A 20,047-nucleotide genomic window follows, 5' to 3' on the forward strand; every position below is an offset into this window, starting at 1 on the left:
GTGGGGTGTGTGTGTACACACACACACTGGAATACTACTCAGCCATTAAAAAGAATGAAATAATGCTATTTGCATCAACATGGATGGACCTAGAGATTGTCATACTGAATGAAGTAAGTCAGAGAAGAAGAAATATTGTATGACATCCCTTCTATGTGGAATCTAAAAAGAAATGATGCAAATGAATGTATAAAACAGAAAGAGACCCACAGACTTAGGGAATGAATTTATGGTTGCTAGTGGGTGGGTGGGGGGAGAGGGGTAGTTAGGGAGTTTGGGATGTGTACACTGCTATATTTAAAATGGATAACCGACAAGGACCTATTGCACAGCACAGGGAACTCTGCTCAATGTTATGTGGCAGCGCGGATGAGAGGGGAGTTTGGGGGAGAATGGATACATGTATATGCATGGCTGAGTCCCTTTGCTGCTCACCTGAAACTGTCCCAATATTATTAACTGGCTATATCCCAATATAATATAAAAGTTTAAAAACTAAATAAAATAAAATATAGCCACCAGTTTTAGAAAGCTATAGGCAAATTTTGCTTTCCCCCAAATCTTCCTTATAATCAGCCAAGAGCTGCAGGAGTTTGACCCTGTAGCCCTCCCCCGAGTCTTCCTGCTCCTCATTTTCAAACTCCTCCACCCCTTAACCTCTCTGCGGATCTAAATCCCACATAAGTGGGTCACATAGGGAAAGACAGAACTGGGTTAACCCTGAGCTTGAGGGGGAGGCTCTGCCCCTTTTCTAACTCCCCAGGAGGTGAGCTCCACAGCGTTCTCCCCCAGGAGACTACCCTGTGTTCCAGACACGACAGTTGGGGCAGGGTGGCAGGAGCTGAGGGGAGGCAAAGGGAAAGAATCAGAGAGATGGGAAGTTAGGGTTTCCAGAATTCTTGGAGAAATTTCATTTTCTGTAGCACTTAAAAAAAAAATCCTGCTCAGATTGTAAAGTGTGTAATGCAAGAAAGAATAACCCTACTTAGTTTCTGCATCACCAGAGTACTGTCAGAGGATTTAAAAGATGGAAAAGATAGGAGATGAACTGATCCAACAGAAAGGATTGAAATCTTTTGCCGACCAAAATAAAAGGAAAATAAACAAATGGTCCTTTGCATGAACACAGTTGACCTTTCTCTGAACAGCTGAGAAAATTGAGCCACAGAGAGGCAAACTGGCTTCTCAGGGTCATAGGGCAGTTAGCAGTGGGGCTGGGGGAGCATCTCTATTTCCTGACTGTTCAAGGCTCAGAGTTAAGATGCCTCTCTGGTCCACTGGCTTCCTTTCCTTACATATCTAAAGGAGACTCATGCCTCATCAAATTTTTAACTTCCAACTTTCCCGTCCACCTCTCTGGGGACTCAAGCCAGTCCTATCAGCCAGTCTGTCTGGGCTGCCTATTGTCTCCTCTGAGGGTATGGATTTCTAATCTCCCAGAGAAGCCTCTTCTTAATACAAACACTCAGTGTGGGGGAGTGGGGGCAGGGGTGGGTAAAATCAGCTCAGTAAGTGGAGAGAATGGAAAGAGATAGTTTAAAACCTGAAGGGTACATTCATTTGGATAAATAAGTATGAGGCCAGGGCCGACCAGCTTCTATCCTTCATTCCTTTCTCATCCCAGCCATCAAACATCCTTTTGATTTTATTCTGGTAGGGTGTTTGTTTTCAGGACTCTTTTCCCCTCTCTTTCTTTCTTATGTGTGTCCCTTGTTTTTAGATTTTATAGGTACATGTAATATTTATGTGTCGGTGACCTTTCAAACTAGTTTTAGAGATCAACTGTTTACATTTAGGAATTTTCTTTAAGGTCGACAAAGTCCTTTGTGCTTTTTCCAGGAAAGGCACTCAGTAAGAACCAAAACAAATAGCTGAATAAGTCAAATTTGATTGGAGCCAAATCTCTTAGGAGAGAAAGAAAAAAACCTTAGCATTTGTTTTTGTTGTTCCCTCTCCCTCCTCAACCCAGTCACATATGCTCAAGCCATTCCTCCTTCCAGTCTGATTCAGAATTGTTGGTGAGCTGTTTAAGGCGAAACGCTAAGCCTTGTGTTGGAAAAATCTTGACACTGGGAGATTTTGCAAGGCATGCTGAGGAAATGGTCCAGAAATGATGAAAACAATGTTTTGCTTTACCAAGTCTTAGGAAAAAATTTATCCTAGTGTATGTTACATTTGTCTCCATGACCATGGAGGACGGAGGACTGTTATTTCTTTGGCCAAATTTCACATGTCCCTGGCAGGACTGGGGCTGTATAACTCAGGCTGACAACTGTTATCCAGGCCTCCTCAGGAGGTCACTCACAAGCCAGGTGATGCCTGTGGTTAGCGTTCAGCCCAAACTGACAAATGGAGTCATATTTAGTTGTTCATCGGGCCGCCTACTCCCCCTTCACAGCATGATTTCTTCAGTAAAAAAGAAGAAATCATGGTGTCAGGCAAGTTCAAGGGCTTTACCTAGAGCTGAAAAATACTGTAATCACATTTTATCTCTTCCAGTTACTAGCTTTTTGACCTTCTGTAAGTTACTTAACTGATTTGCAGTCTTGGTTACCCTGGTTGTACAATAGTGATTATAATACCTCCCTTATGTACTGGGTGTGAGGATTAAATGAGATAATGAATGTAAAAGTTCCTAGAATAGTTTCTGAAAATTTGTATCACTGAATACATACTTGCTTTCTCTGTGACACCACAAGCTCTCTGAAATCTTTATCTGAAAGATGATATAAATCCCAAACATCATGCACGTTGGACATGTTGTGCTGCAAAAGTAACCTCTGATAACAATGGAATTAAGCTGCAGACTGAGGTTGACCTACAAAACTGATTATTTCTCCAAATGGAAATGACTCCTTCTATGACTCCTGCCATAGCAACAAGGAGCCCACCTCCCCAGGATGGTGGTTGCTGCACAGTGATTACGGTAACCAAACTGATCTGGGCCTCACTTTCACCCAGAGTTCTGGTGTTTGTAGGGATTCTCAGCATTTCATAACAGAAATGACAGGGAAAGATTCTCATAGAACAAAGACTATTGCATTACAAGTTTGAAATCATGGGATATGTAAAGGGTCAACTAGGTATGCCTACATGAATGTGCACTAATATTAACCCTTCTATTTTCTTCTATTAATTGTAAGGATTAAGGGTGCTATGATGTAACATATTATAATATATGTAAATTGGCCAACAAGCAGCTAGGATATCAAGAGTTAAACTTCCCCCCCAATTCCCCAACCCATTCCCCAACCTACTGAGTGAACTCTGTGGTCTCCAGGGTCTGTGGGTTTTTTTCCGGTAAAAATTCACACTTAAGAGAACAGTTGTTTTGTTTGGGACAGAATGCTTAATGATGAATTTTTTAGCATTTAAGAAACCCCATAACCCTACCAACAAGTATGACTCTGCAATAGAAAAATATTTTAAGTATTTTAAAATTAAAAACAAATATACAACAGCAAAGCAAAGTAAGATCAGATGAGATCTATGTGTCAGGCCTAGTTACGCTACTTATTGGGTGAAAGGATTGATTTGAGTGTGAAGGCATTTTTTTCTCTAAAACTGTATAAAAAAATGATGCATCTTCTCTTTATGAGGGTCAAAAGAATAATATAGTCTCTAACCCACAGAGAAGATAAATATTTGCTGAATGAATGTTCCTATGGAGTGGGAACATGAAGAAAAAGCAGGCTTCTGTGGATGCAAGAATCCTAAATTATTTAAATGAAATCTCCTTCCCGAGAGGCCTGAGATTGAGGTGCTGGTTTTTCAGAGAGAAAGCCTCTGTTGTATTTCAGCCCCAAGATGTGATGTGTGTTCCATTTAAGGGAAGGGCCAGTGACCCTGGTTTCCTTGCCAGGACCTTGAGCAACCCAAATGTTGAAAGATGTGGAGGAAAAACTAAAAGGAAGTGGACTGATTTAGCATGAGAGAGGAGAAAGCTAAGGGCTATCATAAAACAGCATTCAAAGACTGTAGGAAGGACAAAACTTCTCTTAAAATATATTGAAACCAAAGAGAAAGGGATTTAGGTTAGGCACGAAATAGATTTTTTAAACTGTGGTAAAAAACACACAACAAAATTGACCATGTGAGTGTACAGTACAGCAGTGTTAATACATTCACATCGTTGTGCAAGTAAAAGGATTTTTTGACAATAAAGTTAGTAAACAGTGTTCGATTTCTCTCTCTCTCTGTTCAGCTCTTCTCAGTTTAATTGGAAGAATATGGGATCTCCTTTTTGAAAATTTAGAAAAACAGCTCACACTCTGAGTCCTGAGGGGCTGGTAGAGATGATCTCATAAGGGTTCCTTCCACTGCAAACTCTATGCAAGGCAGTGAGGTGAGCATCCAACCCCAAAGTGGTCACACTGATGAACGTATGCTCGAGCTGCCTGGGACAGTTAGAGGCGCATGCTTATGCTGACAATGCACTCTAGTACGAATACAACTTCTGATTCTACATCATTTGATTTCTCAGCTTGGGAGGGTTATAAGTTTTGTTTTAACTTGAAGTCTATAGAATAAGTGCAGCTCAGGACTGCTAGTTTTACCTTGGGTTTATATGCGTTCAACATTGACATCTCTACATTTTGACCTCTGACGTGTTTTGGTTGCCTCTGAACAGGTGGTGACGATGACTTCTGGTTATTGCGACAGACACAAATGAAGAAGAAGAGCAAAGCAATGGCCAGAGGGATGGCAACACTAGGCACCAGTATGTACAGGATTTCCATTTTATTCTTCTCCTTGGAATCCTTTGAATCTGGGTGTAGAAATGGAAAAGAGCAAAAGTTATACCAGTTCAAATAACATCGATAATATTACATAGCCGAGCTTTAAAATGATCTCCTATTCTTTAATACACACAAATCTTCTGTGAGAAAAAAGAACCCTTGCTTATTACAATTTGTTTCTATCAAACCTTCAATGTAATTTATTAAAGTTGAAAAGTTTAGAGTTCAAATGTTTAAAAATTGCAGAAGGACATTATGAAGACTTTGCATGTGTGGGGGTCACCTCTGTTTAGCAGCAGACCTGCATTTCTCCAACACCTTAAAAGTTAAACGCCACATGGATGGACTGTATACATCCACGAGTGTTAATGTGGACTGCAGGGGTCTTCTTCCATTGGCTGCCAGCCCACATCAACCACAATGCAGCATTCCAGGAATCGTGCCCTTGTCTTGGCTGGCGTGGACATACAGGGCCAGTCCTGCATCTTCCAGAATCAACATCACCAAAGAATGCTGGCCCCAGGGACCACAAAGCCCCCAGCCTGAGAATATGAGGACCAGAAGTCAGGGCTCGCTCCATCTCTGCTGAGCCGTGTGGCCCTGAACAAATCATTCACCTCTCTGCATCTTGCTCTTTCTCATCCACAGAAGTGAAGTATCTGTTTTGGATGGTGTCTACAATTCCCTCTCTCATAGCATCACTGTATAACTTGACCCTGTTTTGAAAGCCAAGAATTCTTCTTAAAGAGTTTCATATGAACTCAGTAATTATGAGTGGTAACCCTTTGAAGTATATTTTTGAAATCTGATACATCCACTGTTAGCATTGCTTGGAAAATAATATAATATAAAAGAATATATATAAAATAATATGTATAGAAGGACACAAGGACACATATTTTTCTTTTTGTGGTTTGAGTCTGACTGTTAAACTCAATGAATGAATGACCTAACTAGTAGGACGAATGCAAGCATTATGGGACAGTAATTAGAGGGGCTGCATAAGGATGCACCCTGATCACCAACAACGTCATCAGCTATCTAGTTTTAAGAAAATCCAAAGTGTGAAATGTCAGACTGACATAAATTTGAGAGTTGATTATTTACTTAAAAGAATTAACCATGCATCCATTCCCTCATCCTCCCATTTGCTCAGTTAGTCAATAAACAAAAAGTTACTACTGACAAGCACTCCACTAGGTACTGGGAATATAAAATGAAATACAACATGTGCTTTGCTCTTAAGGAGTTCATGATCTGGTAAGGAAAACAGAGACAAGATAATTACAATATGCTATTGGAAATGCTACAAGGGAAGTAGGGATAGAGGGGTGGAGAGACCCTAAAAGTCCCTTTAAACAGTAAGCTTCCTCAATACATGTTAGTGAGAATATACTATACATAGCTTTTACTTGCATACACTTTCTTTGGGAACCTGCTGCTCAGTGAGATATGGCAGTAATTAGTCACACTTTCCATAGAAACAGACTCAACATGAGAAGTTAGGAAGGGGAACTAAAACCTGTCATCTGTGGGTTAACCCTCAGAGGAGCTGGGGGAAGGGTGATATCTGCTTACTGAATATAATAAAAATTATAGTTTTAATATTTATTGAGTGTTTTCTATCAGCAGAAAATCATGTGAGCTGTTATTATTAATATGGGCCACGTATTGTTCCAAGCACTTTTCATAACTCATTCATTTTATCCTCACCACCAACCCCATGGCATAGGCACCATCCTCATCCTTGCTTTTACAGATGAGGAAGCTGAGGGGCAGGGTGGTTAATTTACTTGCCCAGCAACCCAACAGCTTGGTTTCCTCTCCAGTTGGCCTTGCTTCACACCTCCTGCTCTAGTACACTAGACTGCCAGTCATTTGAGAGTGGCTGTTGTTTTGCACCTATTTTCCTGGTGTAGGTTTTCTCTTGTTTCATGGAAGTAGGAAGGAAGGAGGCCTGAAAGGTGAAGCTTTGCCAGGTATAATGCTTTTGAACTCTCCACTTGTACACTGTGGCAGGTGAGCATAAACCCAGGCATCTCTGAAGGTTGTTCTAATCATACTAGTTGTTGGGAACTGGGTTTTGGATGTTGTAGGAACACCTATGTCTGCATGTTTGTGGGTAGGTGGACAGACTGAGGGAAAGGAATGGCTATATCTCTTTATCTATCTATCCATCCACTTTACACAACAAAGGAGAATATGTTTTAGAGTGAGAAATCTCTGAAGACGGACTTTTTCATTATCTGTGTAAACTTGAGTAGGCACGTGGCTTCTCTGAGCAAACTCATCTGTAAAATAGGTCTATTTCAGAAAACTGTTATAAATCACAAGTGAAGAAATATGGAAAGTATTTATTTTAGTACCTGTTACAGCTCAATCACATAATGTTTACCCTCCACCTTTAGAGTAGGAAGATTCAGGGAATAAAAGCTGTAGGCTGGAAATTTTAAATAACAGTAAGCCAGAAACCTCTCTCTAACCTCAATTATTCAAGGGGGATAATACCTGCTCTGCCAACCTTGTTTAGTTCATATGAGAGAGGATAGTCAGCAAAGAGTCTGGGAAAATTGAAAACTGCTGAGTAGTTATTCAATGCGGTTATTATTATTATTTGGAAAAGGAAATGGCAACCCACTCCAGTATTCTTGCCTGGAAAATCCCATGGACAGAGGAGCCGGGTGAGCTACAGTCCATGGAGTTGCAAAGAGTTGGATGTGACTTGAGCGACTAACACTTTTATTATTATTACTAATTTTTTTTGGAGTATAATTTGCCTTACAATTTTTTGTTAATTTCTGCTGTAAAGCAATGGAACAGGATAGAAAGTCCAGCTGTAAAGCAATGGAACAGGATAGAAAGTCCAGAGATAAACCATTGCATCTATGATTATTATTAACATTATAAAACACTTTCAAGATTCTCAGACCCCCTGGGGGGAAGTGCCTCTTGTTATTCTTGGATTTTCAGTGAAATCATTTTGAGGGTAAGATTACAAAAGGAATGAGGTTAATTTAGCACGAATGTAAAGCTAGTCATTTTTCTGGCCACATTTTTAGCAACAAGAGAAACTAGGGCCCTCACCTGTCTGGCAAACAAAGGAGTCTATTCTGTACTCACTCTGTATCAGATTATTCATGGAACGCCTTTGACTGTAAACGGGAGGTCTGGGACAAATCCCCGTGTAGGTCTGCCGGAGAACAAACTTCAAGAAGCTAAATCCTTTAAAAATTGTCAAACTTGGCTCCCTCTGATTACACTGAGGATATGCAAACAAGGACAGTGTCTTCTTGCCAAGTGAAATAATCAAGCAGAACACTACGTGGTCGTGTTGGAAGTGACAGAAAACAAATTCAGGCCCATTGTAAGTCTTACTGACTACACGCTTCCTTTCCCACACGGCTCTCTGCACTTGGCTAGAAGGGGAGTCACCGTCTGGTTCAAAAAACTTCATATAAAAACATTCCAGAACAACTAACCTTACTCATGGAAAATGAGAAAACTAACATTTGCCCAACTTCTTTCTAATGTCCTAGCATTTTTATTCCTCCTTTTAACCCCGCACTTTGGATTATCTTGTTTTCTATTTTTTTTTTAAAGTCTTTCTTGAACTTGTTACACTATTGCTTCTGTAATGTTTTGGCTTCTTGGCGAGAGGCATGTGGGATCTTAGCTCCTCAACCAGGGGTTGAACCTGAATCCCTCATGTTGGAAGGCAAAGTCCTAACCACTGGACCAAAAGGGAAGTCCAGGTTATCTTGATTTCACATACAGGGAAACTGAGGCCGAGAAAGGATAAATTTGCCAAAGTTTGAACTGTGGTGTTGGAGAAGACTCTTGAGAGTCTTGATCTGCAAGATCAAACCAGTCAATCCTAAAGGAAATCAACCCTGAATACTCGTTGGAAGGACTGATGCTGTAGCTGAAGCTCCAATACTTTGGCCACCTGATGTGAAGAGCTGACTCATTAGAAAAGACCCTGATGCTGCGCAAGATTGAAAGGCAGGAGGAGAAGGGGTTGACAGAGGACAAGACGGTTGGATGGCATCACCAACTCAATGGACATGAGTTTGAACAAGCTCTGGGAGATGATGAAGGACAGGGAGACCTGGCGTGCTACAGTCCATGGGGTTGCAAAGAGTTGGACACCACTGAGTGGCTGAACAACGACAAAGGAAGCGGTACAGTCAGGGTTGGAATGTAAGTCTGTCTTCGATGCCTCTGTGCTTTTTAAATTATATGACTAATAAAAATTAAAATACTATATGGAATTGTTTTTCATCATTCTTGCTAAGATTCCAAGATTCCTTCTAAGTAAGGACTAATATCTAGTGGGAGTTATACTATTAAAAAGAATCACATAAGAACAATGGACATTATTCTTACTATTCATTTTAAAGGGTAATAGACACCTCTGAGGCACTGCAAAGAAAATGGGCTGAAAATTAGAATGGGGAAGATTTTTAAAACTTTGGAATAACTGTTTAAAAGTTAAATGCACATATTAGTTACATCAAGTTAAATACTTGGGAATTTTGAAACCAACAATTCAGCCTGGACCATATGATTAATTTTCTTTTAAAAATCAACAATTTGGTATCACAGTTCACATCTGACATTCCTATTTTATTTTTACAATGATATTCAATACTTTTGATTAGTAATTAAATATAATGAAGAAAATACTTCTTTCTTCTCTTGGGGCTTACAGCAAGGTAAACACGATTTCTCATTCAAGAGGTACTTTTATGAAGTGAAACATCATCCTCATCCTTTGAGTTAAAAAAAGAAAGTACTCAGATCTTAAATCTGGCAAAGGTGGGAAGAAGTCTTACAGAACCTTAGAATTCAAAGGAAATTAAACAAGTTGAATTATGATCTTGTCTGAAAAAATTTTAAAAACCATAGAAAACAAACAGAAGTGCCACCATTTATTATTTGAAAACTACAAAATAAGTGGGCCTGTGGCAGATGGGGGCCTGCCCTGGTGATATTTAAGCATGTACCTGGAAACTGAAGGAGGAAAGGTGGCAAATAGGCCTTCAGTTGGCACACTGGGTCCAGCCACTCGCTCTCTTGACTTAATGATAGAAATACTAAGGAGATGATCTATTGCCTTATGTATTCTCAAATGAATTCTTTAAAAGACTCTGAATAGCCCATATACAGTGATTAACATTTTTCTCCTTGGAAAATGTTTTAACCACATTAAGTTAGGGGCAGTAACTCATCTGTGAGTACTTGAGAAAAACCTTAGTAACTGGAATCCACACAAGTTCACTAAAAGTTTCTTTAAATCTTGGGGCCTACGTTTTCTACAAAAGGAAAGAGTTGGGCTAATCTTTTAAATTAAAATTTTTTTCTTAAAAATCATGTAAAAAAATGTAAGAAAATTTACCATCCTAACCATTTGGAAGTGTACATTTCAATTGTGTGAAGTATATTCATACTATTATACAGATCTCCAGAATTTTTTCATTTTGCAAAACAGAAACTCTGTACTCATTGAAAAGCAATTCTCCATTTCCCCCTCCCACCAGACCTTGGCAGCCATTATTCTACCTTTTGTTTCTAGGAACTAGACTACTTTAGATATTTCATGTAAGTGGACTCATATGGTATTTGTCTTTCGGTTGGCTTGTTTTACTCAGAATAATATCCTTAAGGTTTAACCACGTTATTGCATGTGACAAGACTTTCTTCTTTCTCAAGGCTGAACCAGGATCCATCATATGTAAGTACCACATTAAAAAATTTTTTTTTTACCCATTCATCTACCGGTTGGCATTGACTTGCTTTCTGCTTTTCGGTATTGTGAATAATGCTGCAATGAACATGGGTGTGTAAATATCTTTTTGAGATCTTGCTTTCAGTTCTTTTGGATGTATACTCAAAGTGGGATTGCTGGATCATATGGTTATTCTATTTTTAACTTTCTGAGGAACATCCATATGTTTTCTGTAGTCACTACTACAACATTTTTGCCTTTCTACCTACAGTGCAAAATGGTCCTAATTTCTCCACATCTTTGCTAATATTTGCTATATTCTCTATGGTTTTTCCAGTGGTCATGTATGGATGTGAGAGTTGGACTGTGAAGAAGGTTGAGTGCCAAAGAATTAATGCTTTTGAACTGTGGTGTTGGAGAAGACTCTTGAGAGTCCCTTGGACTGCAAGGAGATCCAACCAGTCCATTCTGAAGGAGATCAGCCCTGGGATTTCTTTGGAAGGAATGATGCTAAAGCTGAAACTCCAATACTTTGGCCACCTCATGCGAAGAGTTGACTCATTGGAAAAGACTCTGATGCTGGGAGGGATTGGGGGCAGGAGGAGAAGGGGATGACTGAGGATGAGATGGCTGGATGGCATCACTGATTCGATGGACATGAGTTTGAGTGAACTCCAGGAGTTGGTGATGGACAGGGAGGCCTGGCGTGCTGTGATTCATGGGGTTGCAAAGAGTTGGACACGACTGAGCAACTGAACTGACTGATTGAGCATATTCTTATAATGCTTGTTTTCCATCTGTATATCATCTTTGGAGGAATGTTTAAGTCCTTTGCTAACTTTTTAGTTGAGCTAATCTTTAAGGAGCTATATGCTCTTTGGATCAAAGGGGAAAAAAACCGAATGAAGGATGCAATAAAAGTCCTAAAATTTCAATAAGAGATCACACCAGATGTTAAAAACTAGTTCTGGTATAGACACTTGTTCCTTACTAGCTTTTTATTTTCCCCCAATTTAAAATAGTGGCTCACATTTAAGAAAAAAAAGATTAAGAAATAAAGATCCCAAAATCCAATAGGTTCTATAACATTGAATGTCTTTCATGTTTGATAGGATTATTTTGGAGTGATAGGGCAAACATGTCTAAACTTTAGCAGAACATTTGATCAAGCGATTCATGGTATCCTTATGGACAAAAGATAGAGGACTAGACAATAATATCAATAGATGGATTTGTACTTCATCACATGGCTATACTCTAATAGTGCTAATCAGCAAACGACATCAAAGGATAGAAGGCTATCCTTGACAGGACCTGCCTGTTCAATACTGTCATCAATTACTTGATGATGACATGTTTATCAAACTTGAAATGGCCTGAATCTAAGAAAGATAATTAGTTGACTACAGAAATGAAATTTTAAAGGATCATACACAACAGGTTAGAATAATGACCCTCAAACCGACAGTGGAAATTTTATAATATCTTGGAGTTAGGTTAAAGCCCTGCTTAGAGAAGTCCATGATTCAACAGATCTACTAAATAATTTTTGATATAACCAAACTAAAAATAAACAAACAAAAGAAGACTCATAAGTTTTAGTGAAGACTTGAAGGCTCAGCTAGATCTAGCAACAGCATGATGAAATTTCTGAAAAAAAGTTCATAGCTGGCACTGATAGCAATGAAACACCCTTCATTGGCAGTACTGAGTCATGGTCAAGAATCATGGTCCTCTTCTGGTCTATTCTGGTTAAAAGATGTCAAAATTGTTTCAACTCTAAGAGTCATGCTTTTTTAAGAAGGATTCTGGAGGAGCAAGAAACACTCAGAGAGGAGGATCGGTAAGGAAAGGTGGGAGGAGCTATATGCTCTTTGGATCAAAGGAGAAAAAAACTGAATGAAGGATGCAATAAAAGTCTCAAAATTTCAATAAAAGATGAAACCAGATGTTAAAAACCAGTTCTAGTACACACACTTGTTCCTTAATACCTTTTTGCTTTTGCTAAGTCACTTCAGTCGTGTCCAACTTTGTGCAACCCCATAGACGGCAGCCCACCAGGCTCCCCCGTCCCTGAGATTCTCCAGGCAAGAACACTGGAGTAGGTTGCCATTTCCTTCTCCAATGCATGAAAGTGAAAAGTAAAAGTGAAGTCGCTCAGTCGTGTCTGACTCTTAGCGACCCCATGGACTGGAGCCTACCAGGCTCTTCAGTCCATGGGATTTGTCAGGCAAGAGTACTGGAGTGGGGTGCCATTGCCTTCTCCTAATACCTTTTTATTTCCCCCCAATTTAAAGTAGTGGCTCACATTTAAGGAAAAAAAACAAAAATCAGATTTCACATACAAGTTTTAGCTTCTGGCAGACAAAGGCAGATTTGAACAGGGGGAACCAGCACATAACTGGTTAGAGAGATCACCTTGCCTCTGCAGGTCTCTGGCATGGCAGAGGTTGTTTGATTTCTATATTCCTTTAAGATGCTCTGATTTTATAAACGGAGTTGACATACCTTACTTAGATTCCCACTGAACTTTAGACTCTCTTATGAAGCAACTGATTTAAAGCCAGTGATGAATACTTCCCCTAAGTGTCCCCAGCTCACCGGATCTAGTCTTAGTCATTTTCTATCCAGCTCTATGCTGAGGCTGATTTCTATGCACAGGATTAATGGGACTCTGGCTTCCAGTTAGGTCCAGCTCTTGGGAGGCACTAGCATGATAAAAAGAACCCCAGGGCAAGAAGAGAAGAGTACAGTTGGTGTGTTTATTCCTCTGGCTCCCTTCCTGCTGGGCTGCAGAGGCTTGCCTGCCTGCCTCTACCAAAGGCCACAGCACACGCTGTACAGCCCTCTCTTCAGCCTCGGCTGTAATCTTTGGGGAGGGGTAATCGACTCTTATCGACTCTCCAGGCCTAGAATGGTATTGCTTCACTCCTGTTAGCCCCAGGTCCTGCACCTTATTGGTTTACCCTAATCCTGCCAACACCTTTAAAAACCATATCTTTATAAAATTCTCCTTAGTCTATTTGCTTGTGCTTTTTGTTTCCTGCCAGAATCTTGACTGATGTAAAGCCAGTAACAACAATCACCATGGTGTTACAGCAGAGTTCTGTCACTCAAAGTTCAAAATGACAAGGAGCACTTCCTATTGGCATGGGGGTGGGCCCAAAGAGTTAAGGGCCTCCAAAAGCTTACTGCTAGAGTAGCTGACACACTAGGTAAGTGACTCAATACATACTGGGGACAATAAAATTTAAAAAATCCTTTTAGAGAAAATTATTTTATATTGACACGTTTGTGAACATGACTCAGTTATGTTTTTGGTAACTATTGTTCTTTACTTTGCTGAAAATGTACAAAGACTGGAGACCAAAGTACATCTTGAAAATCTCTGGAGCACAAAAATAACTCTTCCGGAAAACTTCAGACTATACAAAGCAGTGCTCTATTCCTTCCTCTGCTCCCCCTCCCCAACATCCAATCCACTGTAATGTTCAATTTTAGTTTCAAGAAATGGCTGAAAGACAAATTGCCTTACAACAGGTCTTCTATGAAATATGGGAGAAGGCTGCTGACAGAGTGAGTTAAAAACTGCAGTGTTCACAATCTGGAAAACATCTGCCTTGCCCCAAACTGTAAACCACCACGTTGGAGAAAATGGTTTGTGACAAAGCAGAACCCAGGGTGGGTGTTTGTAAGGTTATGGGACAAGTCAGGGCTATTCAGGCACAGAACTGGGCAACGTGCCCTTTGGCAAACCAGTGCAAGCCAAGGACTTTACGAAAGCAACAGGCCAGGTATGAAAACTCCATATGAAGCCAAATGGCTCACTACTTTTCTTATCAATGGGTACTCTTTGGTGAAGCTGGTTTAAGAGTAAAAACCGTACCACTGTTTGGAAGCTCTGGTTCTCTGGTGGATGAAGAAACCTTTATTTAGCAGTGATTCAAACACTCTGGCCTGGCTAGTAGAAGAATCAAGACTCATCCTGGTGGAAATAAAGGGCTGTTGCGGTTACTGTTGTCAAGTCGCTTCAGTCGTGTCTGACTCTGTGCGACCCCATAGACGGCTGCCCACCAGGCTTCCCTGTCCCTGGGATTCTCCAGGCAAGAATACTGGAGTGGGTTGACATTTCCGTCTCCAAATAAAGGGCTAAGGTTTGAATATGAAAACATGAATGTAATCAAGGTTCTGCCTCCTCACTACAATTCAAAGAAAGAAATAAATAGGGGATCTTAATTAGTTGGGAAGACAGAAAATGTGGACCAAGGGAAATGGCCAGATCAGTGCAAAAGGAGCTTCCAGAGAAATAGACATTTTTCACAGTTTCCCTCTCAGAGCTGCATAAAACAGCAATGATAAGGGCTATAGTGAGACTGTGAGTTGGGAGGTGTGCCTAGGTACCAGTTGGAAAGAACATAGGCAAATGTTTCTTTTTCGACTTCATTTCCACCCAGTCCACAGTATTTGGCTTGGAAGGTGGCCACAGAGACTAGAGGTGAAAACGTAGCAAATGAAGGTTTGCAGGCAGGATCTCAGGGAAGATGGCCAACTCTGAGGACTGGGAACCCAGGGCTGCCAGGAAGGGAGGAGACTTAGGACTTAACGGGAAAAGGGCAAATGATGTGAGGCCTGTGTGGAGCTGCCAGGGGCACTAGTCCCTATCAGGCCGAGGCTAAGAACGCCCTGAACACCCTGGTCTCAGAGTAGATGTCTTATGGCTGGGGGCTCCATTCCTGCATCTGCGCAGCTTCAAGTAAGAAAATCAAAGACGTAGAGAGGGACTTCCCTGGTGACTTGGTGGATAAATCCACCTGCCAGTGCAGGGGATTTGGGTTAGATCCCTAGTCCAGGAAGATTTCACATGCCATAGAGCAACTAAGTCCGTGTGCCACAACTACTGAAGCCCGTATACCTAGAGCCTGTGCTCAGCAACAAGGGAAGCCACCACAATGAGAAGCCCGTTTACCACAACTAGAGAGTTAGCCCCCAGCTTGCCGCAATTAGAGAAAAGCCCACACATTAACAAAGATCCAGCATGGACAAAAATAAATAAATAAACAAAGATTAAGAAAAACGATGACCTAGAGAGCTCATAAGGATCAAATGGAAAGGGAAAATGATAAAGGAATGTTTATTCTTCTGAATAAGATAGAATTTGTTCTTTAAGCAGTAGCAGCAGCATGGTGGACACAGGCTGGACCTTGAATCCTGTGGACCCAATCTTATCTTTAGTAAAAACAACATTGTCTCAGCTTCTCCATCAGTAAAATGGAGGCGATACTTTAACCTCATGGTTATTATGAGGGTTAACTCAACACATTTTATTGAGCATCAGCTAAATCAGAGGCCAGGTGCTATTGTAAAGAACTTCACACAGTGTTCAACCAATAGCAAATATTAGCACGCACAGAAAAGCACATTACAGCACACAGAAACACTCGGAACTATAGTGTTTACAGTGATTTGTATTTCCCCCTCTGATTCTCCTACTAGACTGTAAGCTACAGGAGGGCACAGCTTGTTCATAAAATCTAAAGCATAGTAGAAGTTCAATATATATACACTGGTTTCAGTAAGTGAATGAATAAATAATAACTGTTCTAATTGCTGGATATCTGGGATAGGAAAGAAAAGACAGGGAAGATGAGCGCTCAAGTCTGGCTCAAACTTCTTTTGTTCTTTCCCCTTCTCCAGGCACTGCCTGGGCTCATGCATGCAGCCCTAGCTAAGCCAATTCCCAGAATTCACAGCAGACATATTTGGTTGTGTTTAATTTTATGTTCTGTCTTAGAGTAAAAGTTCACAGATAAAACGATCTGGGGCACACTGTTCTCAAATGCCTTTATTCTAGAAACTATAACAAATGCTCACATTCTGCATTTAATTAGGTCTATACTTCTTTCAGCCTTACTTAGTTGAAATGAAAACAAAAGATATCAGTAGGAAAATGAGAAACCCCATGGAGATTTTGAAACCTCTTTAACTTTGACTTAACTAAAGAATGCAGGAACATTCCCATGAGATTTCATCCCCTTGGAGAGGAAGGACGAAAAGGACTCATTGCAAATATGCCCCACAAGCTTACAAAGTTATTCTCCATATCTCTATCACCAATCTATCAATCTATCTAATCATCCATCTATCCACCTACCTATTTATATACACAGACACACACATACATAAATCATAGAATTTACAAGATAGGCTATAGCTTTGAATCCTGGGTCCACTTCTTATTAATCATGTGGCCTTGGACAAGTTATTTAACTTCTCTAAGTCTCATTTTTCTCTTCTTGGGTAAAATAAAACCCAACTCATACAGTTATAGAGCTACTATACATGAGATAATACATTAAAAAAAAACCCTTCATATAGTGGCTCTTTGGTAACTGCTGTTTAATATTGTTATTCTATAGTTTAAATTATATAATTTATATAGTATATACAATATACTATATTCTATAGTCTAAATTGTGTAATTCTAATTCAGTCTCAGAGTTTCCCACACCTGGCACTACTGGCATTTTGGGCTGGATAATCCTTTGTGAGAGCTGTTCTGTGCATTCTAGGGTGTTTAGCAGAATCCCTGGCCTCTGCACGATAGAAGCTAGTAACATTCCCCCGGGCCTCCCTAGTGACTTATTGTCAAAGAATCTGCCTGCCAATGCAGGAGGCACAGGTTTGATCCCTGGGTCAGGAAGATCCCCTGGAGAAGGAAATGGCGACCCACTCCAGTACTCTCGCCTGGGAAATCCCACGGACAGAGGAGCCTGGTGGGCGACATACAGTCCGTGGGGTCACAAAGAGTCAGACACAATTTAGTGACTAAACAGCAGCAACAAAGCTTTCCCCAAGCCCACTCAGTTGTGATGACCAAAATATCTCCAGATATTGCTAAATGTTCCCTGGAAGGCAAAACTTCCCCTGTTTGAGAACCACTGGTACAGAACAAAGAGTGAGTGGCCCCAGAGCCAGGAGACCTGGTTTCTATTAACTCATTTGTGTTCTTGGGTAAGTCCTACCACTTCCCTAGACCTTGGCTGTCTCATATGTTAAAATAGGGCAGGAAATTCCTGCTTTATCTTTCATGATTTTTCTAAGGATGAAATGAGAAAAAAAAGCAAATGCTCTAAAGAAATGTTATAAAAGTAGGATTCTGTATGATTACTTTGTTAGAGGTGGGCTATTGAGGGGCAATTACAAGAAGCCTCATCTTGGAACAACAGCTGATGCCGACCTACTCTCTTTTGTATTTCATACCCTAGGGAGCCGCTAGCCTCTCAGCAGCTGTTTATTGATCACATGTCAAGGATTCCCTGTTCCTTTAATGGATGTATTTGTGGCTTGGCCTGAAGAATTCAAAAGGAACTGTTTTCTTTCAAAATGAAATGAAAATGTTCTTTTAAAGAAATTATTATTATAAGTGGTGAAAACTGGCTTGTCATTTGTAGATTTACCTGTCATCTAAATTTCTCTCTCACGTGACTAGAATTAACCAGTCCTCAGAATTCTGCAGATTGATATTCAGAAAGAAATATCTTGGGGTTTCCAACATCACTGAACTGATTAATACTATAGTAATATACTGAGAAGCACTGTGATGGATTTCTTCATTAGCAAGGGAATGTGTTTTGATGTCATATCATGTTATGGGAATCGGTGTACTGAAATCCAGAGAGCCTATTGTCATCCTTTTATTTATTTCTGAAAGATCTTTAAATGGGAAGTAGCAGAGTGTCTGGGAAAAGAGCACGAACTTGGAGTTTGGTCTGAGCTATATGCAAATAGACAAGGGTTCAAGGTCCAATGCTATGAGTTATCTCATTTAGACATAAACTTTGGTAGGATATGTTAATAACATCTGTCCCACAGTGTGGTGATGAATTTTAAATGGAGATGAAGATGTAAAGCACGAAGCACCATGCAGGCACATGGTAGATAATATAGGTGGTCTTTCTCTCTCTGTCTAAGGTCTGAAAGACTGCTCAAGGGTTTTTTTCATCCCTCAGAGAGTGCTTTTTGTCTGATTGCCTAAAGAATGCTGCTGAAATGAAAATCAATACTTTCTAGGTATCAAGTCTTGACTTAAACTAATTGTAATAAAGCTTGAACCCAATTATCAACAAATCTTCTAGCTCATGAGTAAATTATCTCCCTATGTCTTTTTTATTTTTAAAAATTGTATTCCAGTATAGTTGATAATGGCAATCCACTCCAGTATTCTTGCCTGGAGAATCCTATGGACAGAGAAGCCTGGTGGGCTACAGTCCACGGGGTTGCAAAGAGTCAGACACGATTGAGCGACTTAACTTTCATAGTTGATTTATACTGTTGTGTTAATTTCTGCTGAGAGAAAGGGACTCAATTAATATATGTGTATCTTCTTTTCATTGGATATTGAACATAGTAACCTGTGCTATACAGTAGGACTTTGCTGTTTATCCAGCCAATATATACTAGTTTGCATCCATTAATCCCAAACTCCCAATCCTTCCCTCCTATCTCCCTCTCCCACTTGGCTACCACATATCTGTTCCCTATGTCTGTGTCTTTCCCCTACTTCAGATGAGGATTGCAGTTGGAAATTCTGGGTCAAAAGTCACCCACAGGACAATGGTGTTCACCTGGAGTCAAGTGAACAATGCATTTTTTTTCCTTTAAATAATTCATTTGGTTTCCTTAAGGACACAGATCAGTCTCCTAAGACAGCACAGTGGAGTAGCAGGAAGATGAGTCAGATAGTCTAGTGGGGTAACTGTGTGGTTGTCTGAGCCTCAGTTTCATTGTGAGCAGTATGTGCTGTGGTCAGTCACTCAATCGTGTCTGACCCTTTGCGACCCTATGGACTATAGACCGCCAGGCTCCTTTGTCCATGGGGATTCTCCAGGCAAGAATACAGGAGTGGGTCGCCATGCCCTCCTCCAGGGGATCTTCCCAACCCAGGGTTCGAACCCAGGTCTTGCCCCATTGCAGGCAGATTCTTTACCATCTGAGCCACCCGGGAAGGGTTAATAATACCTGTCTCTGTCTCAGGGAGAGGGTGAGTATAAATAAAGCCTTGGAAACCTCAAGAATGATGCCTGGCACATGGGACATACTCAGTAATTGTTGCTATTATCTCTGGCTCTCTGGCAGATTTTCACACCTACCTGATGTAGGAGAAGGGATGGGGCAATTAAGTAAGTGATTATAACTCTCCTTTTCATGTTGAATATAGCATGTAGGAAAACCATAAATTTTAAGTGCTCATCATTTAAAAAATACAGAATAATTTTCTTTGAAGTTTCCAATGGTGGCTCTGGAAGAGTTAATGTCCTAATTTGTTCTTTATGCTGCATATGAAGGCATTTTAAAGCCTAGTGACATAAAAAAAGTCTGGTTACCTCTTTTTCAAACTGAGCATGTTGAACCATCCCTAAAATCATTTTGCAAGGGAAGACGATATGGCGTAACAGATAACATGTAAGAATGAAACTGTAGTATAATAGTTTCCCCAATTTTCATCACTGAGAATTCTTTCAATATTTTTGCTACTTTCCCCTAATGATCTCTGTAGTATATTTCAGCTTCCTGTTCTTTG

The 20,047-nt window shown here is 40.3% G+C and overlaps 1 protein-coding gene across 1 annotated transcript in view; it reads right to left on the minus strand.

Annotated features, from left to right (window-relative positions):
- Positions 1–20,047, minus strand: part of ROR1 (receptor tyrosine kinase like orphan receptor 1) — a 194,800-nt gene that overhangs the window by 14,716 nt on the left and 160,037 nt on the right. Inside the window, exon 7 of the mRNA XM_040232675.1 lies at positions 4,557–4,768. Coding sequence (XP_040088609.1) covers positions 4,557–4,768 — 212 coding nt within the window. The remainder of the gene's footprint in view (positions 1–4,556; positions 4,769–20,047) is intronic.

Source organism: Oryx dammah, unplaced genomic scaffold (genome assembly GCF_014754425.2).
Source record: "Oryx dammah isolate SB20612 unplaced genomic scaffold, SCBI_Odam_1.1 HiC_scaffold_28, whole genome shotgun sequence".
NCBI lineage: Eukaryota > Metazoa > Chordata > Mammalia > Artiodactyla > Bovidae > Oryx > Oryx dammah.